Source organism: Ranitomeya imitator, chromosome 8 (assembly GCF_032444005.1).
Source record: "Ranitomeya imitator isolate aRanImi1 chromosome 8, aRanImi1.pri, whole genome shotgun sequence".
Classification (NCBI taxonomy): Eukaryota; Metazoa; Chordata; class Amphibia; order Anura; family Dendrobatidae; genus Ranitomeya; species Ranitomeya imitator.
Window position 1 is genome coordinate 45,198,402 of NC_091289.1, and position 14,898 is coordinate 45,213,299.

General features: G+C 41.0%; 1 protein-coding gene across 1 annotated transcript in view; it reads right to left on the reverse strand.

Annotated features, from left to right (window-relative positions):
* STAB1 (stabilin 1) overlaps nucleotides 1-14,898 on the reverse strand; it is a 194,501-nt gene that overhangs the window by 99,116 nt on the left and 80,487 nt on the right. Inside the window, exons 31-38 of the mRNA XM_069736838.1 lie at nucleotides 14,031-14,132; nucleotides 11,480-11,590; nucleotides 10,363-10,494; nucleotides 7,943-8,071; nucleotides 5,741-5,797; nucleotides 5,018-5,110; nucleotides 3,184-3,379; nucleotides 1,013-1,108 (exon numbers count right to left, since the gene is read on the reverse strand). Coding sequence (XP_069592939.1) covers nucleotides 1,013-1,108; nucleotides 3,184-3,379; nucleotides 5,018-5,110; nucleotides 5,741-5,797; nucleotides 7,943-8,071; nucleotides 10,363-10,494; nucleotides 11,480-11,590; nucleotides 14,031-14,132 — 916 coding nt within the window. The remainder of the gene's footprint in view (nucleotides 1-1,012; nucleotides 1,109-3,183; nucleotides 3,380-5,017; nucleotides 5,111-5,740; nucleotides 5,798-7,942; nucleotides 8,072-10,362; nucleotides 10,495-11,479; nucleotides 11,591-14,030; nucleotides 14,133-14,898) is intronic.

Here is a 14,898-nt window from a genome sequence, read left to right on the forward strand (position 1 = left end):
ATTGTAGTTTTCGTTTATCCCTGTCTTTCTACCCGTCAGTCTAGTTAGTGTAATCCTATATACTTCGGCCTCACACCTCCCTGGGTGGTGGAGGGAACAGATGAGGGTTAAGAGAGGAGCTTAGTAAGAAGGAACATAAACCAGCTCACCCGTAATTCAGCAACCAAACCTCGGCAGCACGGACCCGCTGTGTCCAGGCTTGCAAGATCCAAAAAAGAAAGAAATGTCCAGCTTCACCGAGTCCGTAAAAAAGCGATTTCTTTATTAACAAACTTTAAACATGGAGGATACAGACTTCAGCACAACCATATGGGTAAGAATCTCAACGCGTTTCTGGAGACTAGGCTCCCTTAATCATGGTCATGATTAAGGGAGCCTAGTCTCCAGAAACGCGTTGAGATTCTTACCCATATGGTTGTGCTGAAGTCTGTATCCTCCATGTTTAAAGTTTGTTAATAAAGAAATCGCTTTTTTACGGACTCGGTGAAGCTGGACATTTCTTTCTTTTTTAAGAGAGGAGCACAGCAAGGTAAGTGACCCCAGCATCTCCACCTTCCAGGGTAATCAAGGGGACAGGGATAGCCTAGGGCGGACCCTAGTTTGAGGGATCGGGTAGGTGTCCACAGTCCCTATGTGACACATTTTTGTGGTACTAGAGATCCTTCTCGCTTTCTGAATTGACTATTTGCAGGTAATATTTCCCAGGAAGCATTACATGAAATGTTACTCTTTAATCCCTATTGCATGAAACTTTATATATTTACCCCCACTGCCTTAAACTCACTTGTTGAAGGCTTTTCACCCAATCATTCTCCAACTTTGCACCGATGAGAGGCAAAAACTCCCAAAACAGCAGCTGTCTGCAAAGTGAAGCTTCTGGTTCATTCTTATATACATGTTGCAATGCTCTTTAAAGGGTTAACATTGACTTATGGGATTCCTGCTTCCAATAGGTGGCACTAGCGAGCCTATATGCTGTTTGCACATCTACAAAACCTTGTGATATACTTACCGATTTCACAAGTATAACCAGTCCAGCCTTTGTCACACTGGCAGAATCCATCTCCATTCAGTCCATCATTACATTTTCCATGAACACAATCACATTCTGTAAGTAAAAAAAAAATGTCACCAATTAACTTTTCTGTTATTTGTCAGTGTTCAAGAATGTTGCATGTGCCATTAAAATAGTTCAGCTCTTAAGGTCCCGTCATGGCATTTCACTTAGGTTGAGGTCTGGACTTTTACGGGCCATTGCAACACTTTCATTCTTTTCTTTTTCAACCATTCAGATGTAAAGTTGCTGCTGTGCACAGGATCACTGCCCTGTTGCATGACCTACATTTGATGAAGTTTTAGCTTTTGATGACTTCATATTTGACACTAGAAAACCTTGGTACATAGAGGAGTTCATGGTTGACTTAATGACTGGAAGATACCCAGGTCCTGTGATTGCAAAGCAAGTGTTACGGAACTGCAACACAGAACTAGGATAGAAGGGGGAAAACTGACCCTGCACTGAGACTAGGCTGATACCCTACGATGGAGTGGGCGACCCATTCCTAGCGAATAGAGCCACCGACGATCATAGGTTAAACTCAGGCGAAGACCTATAGATAAGGGGAAGGGGTACCCTAAAAGAACTAAGGACTGGGTATAAAAACAGGTCACCTCCTAATAGAAAATACAGAGAAGGCTGCAGATACCAACTGAAAACAGAAACTAAGGATAGTAGAACCAGAGGTCCCAGAACTCCATAAAATCCAACACAGAAAGCTATCAAAGCACCTAGCCAGAACTCTAGCAGATTAACACTGTTGTCCAGCAAGGATTGGGAGGCAGGTGCTGGGAAATAAAGGGTGATACAATCACCTGACCTAAGACAACCCAGCAGCAGGGGAAAAAGACCAGCAGCCAGAAAACCACAACAAGATGGCAGATGGTCAAAAACAAAACAGATTCTAACAGCAAGCCCAAATAATCTCCCCTCTACCATTGTCCACTCTTGGGAATATTGTCTCCTCCACACATCTGTGACCTCGTCTCCCGGTACCTACCTACACGCAACCTTCGATCCTCTCATGATCTCCTTCTCTACCCTTCCTCCCACAATTGCATACAAGACTTCTCCCGTGCTTCCCCTATACTCTGGAACTCTCTACCCCAACACAGGCTCTCGCCTACCACGAAAACTTTCAAAAGTAGCCTGAAGAACCACCTCTTCTGACAAGCCTACAGCCTGCAGTGATCCTCTGTCTACTGAACCACTGCATGACCAGCTCTACTCTCTCCTAGTGTATCCCCACCCACCCGCTATAGACTGTGAGCCCTCGCAAGCAGGGTCCTCTCTCCTCCTGTACTTGTGTGGGCCTTGTTTTATTCATGTTTATTGTACTTGTCTATATTTGCCCCGTTCACATGTAAAGCGCCATGGAATAAATGGTGCTATAAAATGTATAATAATAATAATAATTGTCAACGGTCTAGAATGTTTTTACACTTGTGAAGAATCTTTCTCACTATAGAATGAATAATAGATTCCAAATTGTTTGGAAACAGCATTATAATTCTTCTCAGATTGAAGGGCAGCAATAACTTATCTAAGATATTTGTTGTTGTCTTTCCTCCTTGGCAGTGTGTTAACAAAAGCCTGAATGCTCCAGCCCAGCAAACTGCCCAAACTTCTGCTTTTATTGAGTCAGTGACACTTGCTGATGAACAATTAATTAAAGGCATTTGTTTAGCGACACCGAGCTGCTACCTGCCTTGTTAATTACAATGAAAGTATTAAGAGTGTACTTAAATTTGTTAACACACTGCTTCTTCATTTTGGCCCAGTTTTTCTTAAATCAGTAATGATACAGCGTACTTTGTCATGTGTTGTTCATCTGAGATTATAGAAACCTAATTTTAAGTCCTTCTGAACAGATTTTTTTATTATTAGGTCCTGGTTTGTAGAACGATAGAAATCTAAGAGGGTTTGCTTAGTCTTGCTCATGAAAGTGCATTGGGAAAAGCCGCTGTTGAATATTTAAGGCTAAGGGAACAGACCTAGTGTGCACCTTACCTAAGCTAAGCATTTCTGTTGTCTGGGACATGCTTGCAAGTAGTGACAAATCATCAGTGCCATAAGACATCGTCAATACTTATTTTTTAGATTTTTTCTTCGAAAGGCAAAATCACCTGATTTGCAGTCTTTTCCATATCTTCCAGCCTCACAGGTTTCACAAGCCGTTCCATGAAAACCTTCTTTGCATATACATTCTCCACTTCCATTGATCCGATCTTGGCACTTTCCATTATTTGAGCAGACGTTGTCCATTCCACCTGGACATACCAGACACTGGTGCCCATAATACCCTTCACAACACTGAAGCTCCTAGAAACAGGGGAACAAAGCCTAATAAGTAGCGTGAACCACCAAGCTGGCCCATTTATGCCAGATGGATATTACTGCTACCAGAAGTCAATTCTAGGGCTCATTCAGACATCCGTTTTGCACATATGTGCTTTACCCGTGGTTTACACAGATAGAACCCATACCCATTATAGTGTAAGTAGCTGTGCACAGGTCTATTTTTTTGTGGACCATATATCCGCTAAATAATCATGGAGACGTCTGTTTTTGATCCGCGTCACAGATCCAAAGTATCTACACAAGTGTATGGGTCCATGTAAATCACGGATGGATGGCGTCAGTGTACAATCCGTGTGCTGTCCGTGATGGACATAGTAACACACAGGAGACACTTTGTAATTTATTTACCGTATTTATTTTTTTTACATGTTAAAATTACTGATGAAACACACTAACGACATTAAGACTTGCATAAAAAAAAAAAAATATCTCTGAATGAGTCCTTCGGCAAAATTCCCATGGTGCATAAATGTTACATTTTTTTCTAAAACTCTTTTGCTTGCGGAAAAGGCGCGAGCAAAGTTCTAGCAAAGTGGATGAGATTTATATGAATCTTATGGCCATCGTGGTATTTTTTACGCTGTGCGATTTTGAAATCTGCAGCATGTCGATTTCTCATGCGGTAAATACGTGTATTCTTTGTGGATTTTCACCATAGATGTGAATGGCTAGCGGGAAAATCCACAGATAATAATAATTTTATTTATATAGCGCCAACATATTCCGTAGCCCTTTACATTATTGAGAGGATAGATAAATATATATATATATATATATATATATATATATATATATTACATATATATATATATATATTACACACATATATATATATATATATATATATATATATATATATATATATATATATTACATATATATATATATAAATGTTTCATGCATTTTTACTGCCCTTATGCTGCAGAAACACAAGAAAAACGCATATATATATATCATATATATATATATATATGCATTTTTCTTGTGTTTCTGCAGCATAAGGGCAGTAAAAATGCATGAAACGTGCACATGACTTTATTAAACAAAACAGTTTCCAAAAAAAAAAAATTAAAACTTCACATACCAAAAAGAGACAAAACCGCAATAAAAACACAAATAAAATAAATAAAAATAAGCATAAAAAAAGCAAGTAGACTAAATTAGCTAATTGGTACAAAAATCAGCAAATTAAAAAAATATGCCAAATATGCACCGTGGGATCTAAGTCTAAAGCCTTGTTCCGACGTCCGTGTACGGACCGTTATGCACGGACTGCGTCCGGGTCTACTGACAGCCTCGTAGGAAAAGATGACGCTGTCAAGTTAAAGGTCAGGAAACCCGCGACCAGTCCTTGCATCACGGACCGTACACGGACGTCTGAACGAGGCTTTAGATGGATCCTATAATGGAAATTAATTTGAGATGGAGGTTAATGATTTTTAATCATATTGCCTCGTTAGATACCGATGCCGCCGGTCACCAGTTAGATTTGGCGTACGTACGATTACATTACTAAATGTGATGGCGATTTGGATTATGATAAATCTTCGAAGGCTATACATACAGTACAGGGAAGGACAGATGATGAACGGTACTTACAACTGATGAAGAAACGCAGCTGAACATGCAACCAAGCACAAATCTGGCTCTTCTTTTATATACACAGCCCCCTGACCCACGGCCCAAGGGTTCCTATGCCAAAAACAGACAGTAGTTATTCCCTTCAGCGTAAACTCTAGGCGCTTAGTTATTGATAAGTGACATAAATGATATTCCGAAATGATGGGAATTACATTAAAGAGGTTGTCCACTACTCCTACATTGAATACCTATCCGTAGGACAGGTTATCAATGTCTGATCTGCCGGGGTCCAACACCCGGCACCCCCGCCGATCAGCTGTTTCCGGTGTCTGCGGCAGCCACTGGACGGAAGTACTTACCGTACTTGCTGAGCTGCTCCGTCTTCTGGTAGTGGCCGAAGCTGGGTACTGCACATCTGCCTCCTATGGAAATCAATAGTACCCTGCGGCGCACCACTATCAGAAGACGGACAGCTCCGCAAGTGAGTATTTGTGGCCGCCGCCGCCGATAGCAGCTGATTCGCTGGGATGACGGGTGTCATCAGTGTAAAAGTAGTGGACGACCTCTTTAATGTTTTACATGGTCATGCAGATTCCTCCAAAGCTGGAATTCCCCAAGACTCATAACGGAGGAACCCGAGCAGGAGATCTCCTCTGATGACTGCCATATGATAGTACGGCAATGCATTTGTGGCGATCTACCAGATCCTAACAGTATATAGTTTGGCTAACCGCAGCTTACCTTAAGAACGGTGTCTTGTGAACATTGAATTCCTTTATCGCAAGCGCCACATTTTTGCTGTTACAAAAACAAGAAAAACCATCGTACCATGGTTGTCATTCAGGTAAAGAATTTATACCGTATTCTATCATGTGCCTCAAAAAATTTGCAAATCACGGCAGATGCCAAATTTGCACACACATTTATAACTTTCTTCATCACCCAAATCTGAAAAGTTATATGGAAGGTTTTCTCTTTTAAAGAGTAACCGTCACTTCAATTTTTATTTCAGAAATCAATAGTACACATGAAAAGGTCTCTCTCTGCCAGAACTGATCTTTCATTTTTTTACATTACTGAAATAGGAGATGACAGTTGGTGCTGATAAGCTTCTATGGAGGGAGGAGCTAGAGGCAGAGCTCCTCCTTCCTCCTACCCTAAATATGGTAAGTATACGATCTACTGTATTTATATTAATGCTAAAGATGAAAGCAGATCTGTCGCCAGATTGTATAATAATAAATGTATATCTAAAACTTGATGGGGCTGGTGTACGTACTTTGAAAAGTTTTGTCATAATCACTGTATAAATACGCTACTAAAAGGTTACAGCAGAGTAGGACCCATCAAAGGGAGGTCACCTTGCCGTGGTTGATGGGCATACATGAATTGGCCAATTTATGCACTAAGAACCTTCATTTTCATCTATTACTGTAAGTTTTGTAAAAAAAAAAAAAAAAAGTAAATTTTTTTTAATTTTTTTTATATTTTTGAAAAGTATAATCTATTTTGAATGTTTTTTTTTATTTTTTTTGTTTTTTCACATGGCCTAGATTCATGCACATGTGCTGCTGTGTTCTATTTTGTCTAAAAGGAGCACGAGTGTAGTTAGAGTGAGAAAGCTCAGAGGACAGTTGGTACTGATGAGATTCTATGTAAAGGGGAGGGGTCACAAGGAGGGAGGAGCTCTGCCTCTAGCTCCTCCCACTTCCCGCTACACAGAATCTTACCGGTATTAACCGTCATCTATTTCCGTAGTGTAAAATACTGTCGACACTGAATACAGATTTTATCCACAAATTGAAAATTTGAAAAATAATTTGTCATTCTTTTCAGATTACTGTTAATCATGAAAATGTGCAAATTTTGGGGTGAAATCTGCACCTGCTCCCTACAGATTTAGATTTGATTTTCTGACTTGTAGACAGTCTGAAAAGTTAACATTTATCAAAAGACGTGCTCCTTTCACGCCAACTATTTTTTTTCTCTTTAGAGCGGTACCGACTTTAGTAAACGTAGGACAAAATATTTGACAAAAATCCATGTATTTCTAGCCTAAATAAAAATGGATCACCTTTCAAAGCCCATACTGAGGACCAGGAGACACTCATTACAGGTGGAGGAAAGGAGATTCTGGCAGCTAAGTAGGAGAGGGTTATTTACAGTTAGAGCAGTCAGACTGTGGAATGCCGACCACAAGAGGTAAATGGCAGACACTATAATAGCTTTTAAAAAAGCGCTGGATGATTTCCTCAGTACATGTAAGATTGTGGGTTACAGATAATTTACTGTCAAAATGTATAATTGGTGGAGAAAGGCTGAACTTGATTTCAACCTATGTACGGTAACTATAGTCAAATTATCACTGATGAAGAGATTCCCTTAGTGATATGAGCTGATCACAGAAGATCCCACCATCAATGATCAGCTTTCCTATAGAGTTGTCCAGAGTGTAAGAACATATTAAAGGTGATCCATCAGTAGGTGTTTGCTATTTCATCTGAGAGCAGCATAATGAAGGGGCTGAGACCCTGATTCCAGGGATGTGTCACATGCTCAGCAGCTTGCTGTAGTTTCAATATAATCAGTGTTTTATCACCAGGAGATTATCACTAAAGGACTAGGAGTCTCGTGCCAGGCAGTCCATCTGCACTATATAACCCCGCCCCCATCACTGATTGGCAGCTTGTTGACAATGTACACAGGAAGCAGCCAATCAGGGGTTAGACACAGCTCAGCATTCTGACCACTACTACATCTACAGCATGCAATCCAGTACGTGATACATCACTGAAATCAGGGTCTCAGCCCCTATATAGTGCTGCTCAAGGATTCTATAGCAAAACCTGCTGACAGATTCCCTTTTAAACAGAATACAGGAATTCCCAGAGATTTAGAAAGTGGAATATTTTGTTTCAGCGCTAATAATTCACGTAATCAAACCTTTTTCACAGTGTCTTCGGTATAATCACAGCGATTCTTCAGGATTTCTATCACCTCGGATATTCCCATCAGCATTCCATGGTCTGTTTCAAAAAAGCTGCCGTCCAGAGGAACATCATGAACGAATGTCTGTTCGGAAAGGAAACGCAGATTAAGTGTCTACATCACATGCTGACTGTACGGCTGAAGACGTTATCAGGTCACTGCAGACCATATGGAAATTCCTGTATATGCATTGTACCTGTCAGATGTAGAAAACCATCAATCAGTGCTATAGAACTCCATCTTTCTTATGTGATCTATACAGGATCATTGGTGATCTAGTGAGTCCTGACATCAACCTATGGTCAACTAAGGACAAGTCCACACTGCATTTTTTTCAGCAGTGAAAATCATCCTTTTTCCAAGTAAAAGATGCTTTAGGAACTGCTCATTTTCTCTTTGGGTTCTGTAAACCAAAAGTGTCTTATTTTAGCACCTTTGGTTGTTTCGGGGGTTTTTGGCTTATTTTTACTGCCGTATCGTGACTTTTTTGAAATTCATAAAGCAGTTAGTGATGAGCGAACATGCTTGGATAAAGTGTTATCTGAGCATGCTTGTGTGCTAATCAAGTGTCTTCGACATGCTCGGATATTACGTTCAAGTCCCCTCGGCTGCACATCGCGTGGCTGTTCGACACCTGCAACACATGTAGGGGTTATTGCCTGACAAACAGACAGTCCCTGCATGTGTTGCAGCTGTCTAACAGCCGTGAGACATGCAGCCACAGGACTCTAACATATTTTTCAAGCATGCCGAAGACACTCGGTTAGCACCTGAGCATGCTCAGATAACACCTTATTTGAGCACATTCGCTCATCACTAAAATCAATAAATTAAACAAACTGTATGTGGCAAAAACAGGAAAAAAAAATCAAAAAGGTTTCCAGGTGTCTTATTGACTTCTATTGTCAAATATCGATCACCTTCTTCTTAAAGGAAAACGCCTGAAGAATGATCGGCTCACTTCTTTTAACAACTTCGTGCTTTTGAAACTCTGAAGCATTTAAAAGACGCCCAAAAGTCTGAACATATGCTCAGAAAGTCGTTTTCCCTTACAAATTAATAGGACGATTCTTTTGAGCGTTTTCTCAGCGCTTTCTCCGACTTTTTTTCAGTGTTTTTACTGCAGTTTCACCCATTAAGATCAAAATGGCTTTCCGCCAAATCTCAACAAAAACACATAAAAAAACTGCATAAAAAATGCACAGAATTTGTGATGCAGTTTTCTCGCCACATCTTGCATTTTTCATGCAGAAAAAAAAAATGCATCATAACAACCGTGTGTGAACATACCCTAATGTTGTTTGAGGGGTTACTTAGGCTTCTTTCACATTTCCGTCTTCCTCCACACGTCGAAATACGCCGGTTTGTGAAAAATCAGGGTCCTGCAAATTTGTATGCAGGATCCTGTTTTTTTGCCATTGACTTGTATTAGCGACGTATGGGCACACGTTATGTCCGTCGTGCACTGGATCCTGCGCATTTTGGCGGAACGTCGTCAGCTAAAAACGTTCAAGGGAACGTTTTTCTGTACGTTGGATCCTGTGTTTCCTACTGCGCATGCCCGGCAGGAAATCTCTCTCTCCCCCCCCGGGATTTTAGACTTTAGCATTCCGGACGGCGGACCGTTGAAACACTGCATCCGCTGCAACGATTTCCCAAACGTCCGTCGGTACGCCGCGCCGACGCTTTGTGACGGCCGACCACTGACGGAAATGTGAAAGAAGCCTTACAAAGAACTTATTTTATGTAGATTGATCTGATTCCTTCCTTTAAGCCTCCATTTTCATTCCTAACTTTCATTGGGCATGTTATTCCTCTATGCCCTGCTATCAATCCCATGATGCATCATAACAGCACCGCATGATGAGCTCGCTAGAGCCAGTACCGTCTCTGCCTACTGGGATGACATTGTGATCATCTTTCCCTCTATAGCCTCCTAAATAAACTAAATGATTACAAATATGCAATCAGGGAGGCCAAACTGTGATCAACCACATTACAGCTGTGTGACAAGCACTGTGCAGTCATCATCTTTATCTGTGATAGAAGCTTCGGCTCCACTCATCCCACCATAAAGAACTACAGTGCATACAATTTCATCATACAGAAAGAATTGATTATTGTGATGTTCAGAGAACATACAAACATGTCTTTCCCAGGGAGCCACGATGTAATAATACGACTTATCTTAACAGAAATATACCACAAATTTCCAAAAGGATAACTAAATAAGATAAATCTCGTTAACCAACATTTATTGAGAAGCTAAAGACAGGCTGAATTTAAAAAAAACAAACCTGAAGTGCTACTTCAATGATTTTATTACATGTGTAAATCAGTAATTGATAGAAACCTATAAGATGAGCGCACTGTACCTGGTTGTACCTTTTGTAAAACATCAGCCAGTAAGACAATCCCAGCATGCTGCTCCTGTGCATCCCATTTCTTATGTCTGAAGGTGATAGTTTCTCTCCAAGTATAACGTGATATTTTATTGTGCTGGCATTCTGAAAAAAAAAAAAAACATTCAGAAAATAAAATTACCTCCGGCAGTGACATCATTCCAGTCTTGAAATGTCTAGTCGTAATCTTGTGGGTGGGGTTGCAGTAGTCGCCATGTTCCCGTCCCACCTACTGTGTCAGAGCTGGGCGAAAATTGTGCAGGGACGCCTTCTTAGCTTTTGCTGTATTCCCTACCTAGTACTACCAAACCCTTGTGGCTGTGTACCACAGCAAAACGACCTGTCAATTCACCAGAAAAAAGTGGCGCTGGGCAGGAAATATGGCGTGAGGCTCAGACGCTGTAAGTGCATCATCACGTCCCAATGCACTTCCACACACGCATATAGAACTATAAAACAGGATTTATCACTGCTGGAACATCACTTTGGGGTCATCAAGAGATCAATTTATTTATCGTTTAAAGGGCTACACAATGTAGCAAAGCCAGGTAGGCTAGGATTAAATCCTAGCTTTACAGGTTCTGATTAAATCACGTGGCTAACCCTGCATATAACTAGACTGGCTGTTCTCAGGGAAGCTGACCAGACTGGATGTGTTTTGGAGCCGAAGAGAGAGTCAGAACAGAATCCTTGTCTGATAAAAGTTTGCCCAGGCCGTGTATAGAGAACTACAAGTATCAGTGATTGCTATGGACAATAGCTGTTGTGTTTGACCGGGCTGGGGCTAGCTCAGCCATGTATGAGTAGCCAGGGTCTGTTCTGTTTAGTTAGTGCCAGGACAAGGCTAGGGATTTATGTTTACGAGTTTCTTTTAGTGCAATTTGTGGAAAGCAATAAAAACTGCACATGCTTGGACCAAAACTGCATTGTCTGTGTGAATGCTACCTAATGCCTACCAGAGAGCTTGAATCCCTACAACAGACATGGTGATGGTTTTGGGGGGAGGAGTAAAAGTTTCTGACATTCTTCCCTTTCAGTTTATCTAGATTTATTAGGCTATATACACAGGTTTCAGTTACCAAACTCTTACCAAAGAGGAAAATCCAGACTGATTGTAAAACTCTGTCATTGCAAAGTTGTTCGGCACAAAAACCGTGTACTTCTGTTTGTTGGATTCAATTTCTTTAATTAATTCTGTTTCCTGCATAAAGAAGAGAGATTGTTGTTCAGTATTAACGTACTATTACTTCCCCATTAATATCGTGTGTGCCCTATGCCAGAAGTATTCGGCTGTAATAATGTATGTAGAGCTTTACTGGATTCTCAGTCTTAAGGTACCTTCACACTGAGCAACTTTAGAACGATAACGATAGCGATCCGTGACGTTGCAGCGTCCTGGATAGCGATATCGTTGTGTTTGACACGCAGCAGCGATCAGGATCCTGCTGTGACATCGCTGGTCGGAGCTAGAAGGCCAGAACTTTATTTCGTCGCTGGATCACCCGCTGACATCGCTGAATCGGCATGTGTGACACCGATCCAGCGATGTCTTCACTTGTAACCAGGGTAAACATCGGGTTACTAAGCGCAGGGCTGCGCTTAGTAACCCGATATTTACCCTGGTTACCATTGTAAATGTAAAAAAAAAAAAAAAAAAACACTACATACTCACATTCCGGTGTCTGTCACGTCCCTTGCCGTCAGCTTCCCGCACTGACTGTGAGCGCCGGCCGTAAAGCAGAGCACAGCGGTGACGTCACCGCTGTGCTTTACGGCCGGCGCTCACAGTCAGTGCAGGAAGCTGATGGCGGGGGGACGTGACAGACACCGGAATGTGAGTATGTAGTGTTTTTTTTTTTTTTTTTTACATTTACAATGGTAACCAGGGTAAATATCGGGTTACTAAGCGCGGCCCTGCGCTTAGTAACCCGATGTTTACCCTGGTTACCCGGGGACTTCGGCATCGTTGGTCGCTGGAGAGCTGTCTGTGTGACAGCTCTCCAGCGACCACACAACGACTTACCAACAATCACGGCCAGGTCATATCGCTGGTCGTGATCGTTGGTAAGTCGTTTAGTGTAACGGCACCTTTAGTGCTAGGCTTCTGAGATTGGACTTGGGAGTGAATAGTCATCAAATATTGCGTTTACTGACTGATTGAAGGACAAGTGCCACAATGAACCATTATCACCTATCCACAGGATCACTAGAATAGGGCTCCTGGGCTCCCAGTTCCTCATCATAGACCCCAGTGGGCCGGAGATTTAAGGGACCAGCGGTTGAGAATGCATCTTGTCCCCCAAACCAATTGCACCTCTCATCCGTTTCCATCAGCTCCATGATCATCAAATGCAGCTACCGAGGCGCAACTGCAGGTGGAGGAACGGGGGGCTTCGGACAACTGTTCTTGTGATCTCTGGGGGCTCCGAGCAATCAAACATTTATCATCTATCCTATGTATAGGTAATAAATGCCCATTGTGTGAAAGCTCCTTCAAAAGTGTGGCCACCATTTTATAAATGTTGTGTATAGTAGGTATATTATATTTTAAAAGTTGTTTCGTTAAAGGGGTTGTCTGGGCTTATAATATTGATGAACTCTCTTAGCGGCGGCCACTAAACAATCAATGGAGCCGTGTTATTTAGCTGAATTCAATGATTAGATCTGGATGCCACCAGAACTGATAAAAGCGGATTGGTGGCAGTATTGGGTGTCAGACCCACGCTGATTTGAGGTGGATGACCTATCCTAGGGATAGTTCATCAATATCATTAGCCTAGACGACCCTTTTAATTCATTGCAACACATAAAGAGAATCTGTCAGCAGGTTTTTGCTATATAATCTGAAGACAGCAGGAGATAGAGGCTGAAACACAGAATTCAGGGATGTGTCACTTGTCAAAGTCTGTGCTGTTGTTTACAAACTGTGAAGGATTTATCGCTAAGAGATTTACAGACTACACTAGTCTGGCAACGCCCCCTCCGGTGATAAGCAGATAAGCAGCTCACTGTCCATGGACTTTGTACATACAGGGCCTGTTGTGGGCGGGGTTAGCTGTGGTGTGGGTGTGGCTAGCTTTATCAGCTTTGCTTCATTCTAAATCTAAAAGCTTTGATTGAGTCAGAACAGCTGCCCCCAGTAACCTAAGTGATACCTCATTGGATTCAGCTTCTCTTTGCCTACTTTATACTGCTCTCAGATGAGGTAGCAAAAACCTGCTGCTGACAGGTTCCCTTTAAAATGAATCTGGTGCTGTAGGGAAATTTCACACTTTTTTACAAAATTTTCCTTAAGACCCAGTAACAGATTAAAATATTGCAATCCTGATACTTTTAGGAAACCCTTCAAAACACCAAGATTGTATAAAGTGGACCACTCATTCATTATATCCGAATTCCTTAGTTGAAGCTTAGTGTCAGAATGTACAATCACTGCTGTCTTAGTACAAGTAACCCTGCACTTCCTCGCAGGAAACATCCAGTATCACGTGTCACATCCTGGAAATCTCAACTTCCGATCATTCATGTTTAGCATCCAAAAGCTCTTGGCCTCTTTCCTTTGGTAGTCACCTGTCATCCATTTCCTCCACCTTCCCATCTGTCAGAGCCATTGTTCTGTCTTTTGCAGCAGATTATCTTACCTGGATCGCCTGCTTAAACTTCTCAAATGCAGGAACTTGTTCTAGAGTTTTGTTAAGACCTGGCCGTGCTGGTGGTATGGCTCCCAGTGGTGGGATCAAAACCTGGGGATGCAAAAAGGTTTTTAATTTTTTTTTGTCCATTACATCATTAACTCAAAAATCAAGTACTATACAGGAACATAAGCAGACCGAAAATACACATCTCATTAGCATGATTGCTGCAAATGCTATCATATGTTTTATTTTGTAATAAATTGCAGAAAAACTTAAAAAAGGCATGTCCATGTTTATAGACATTGTTAAATTACTGCCTCAGAAATGTCCTTAGTGAAAAATAAATGTTCATAAAAAGTAAGGAACGGATGGAAACCACACAGGGCTTTGGTTTGTAGTCTCTAACTATGAAAACACGAGTGTAAAAAGGAACTGTATAAAAAAAACAACTTGGCATCATTTTATAAAGACTATAAGACTATTATATATATTATAAATAACACACATATATATATATATATATATATATATATATATATATAATATCTCTCTCTCTCTCTCTCTCTATATATATATATAATGTGTTATTTTTATGACTAAAAATGGCTATTGAAAGCTTTTCAGAACATTTGATATTAAAATAATATACACATATACATATGCAAGTCCATATATATTTGGACAGAGACATCTTTCTAATTTTGGTTATAGACATTACCACAATGAATTTTAAACAAAACCCAATTGAGCAGCATTTCACTCAAGACTAAACTTCAGACAGAAAGGTCCACAAACAAACAGCAACTGAAAACCACCGCAGTGAAGGCCTGGGCAGAGCATCAAAAAGGAGGAAACACAGCGTCTGGTGATGTCC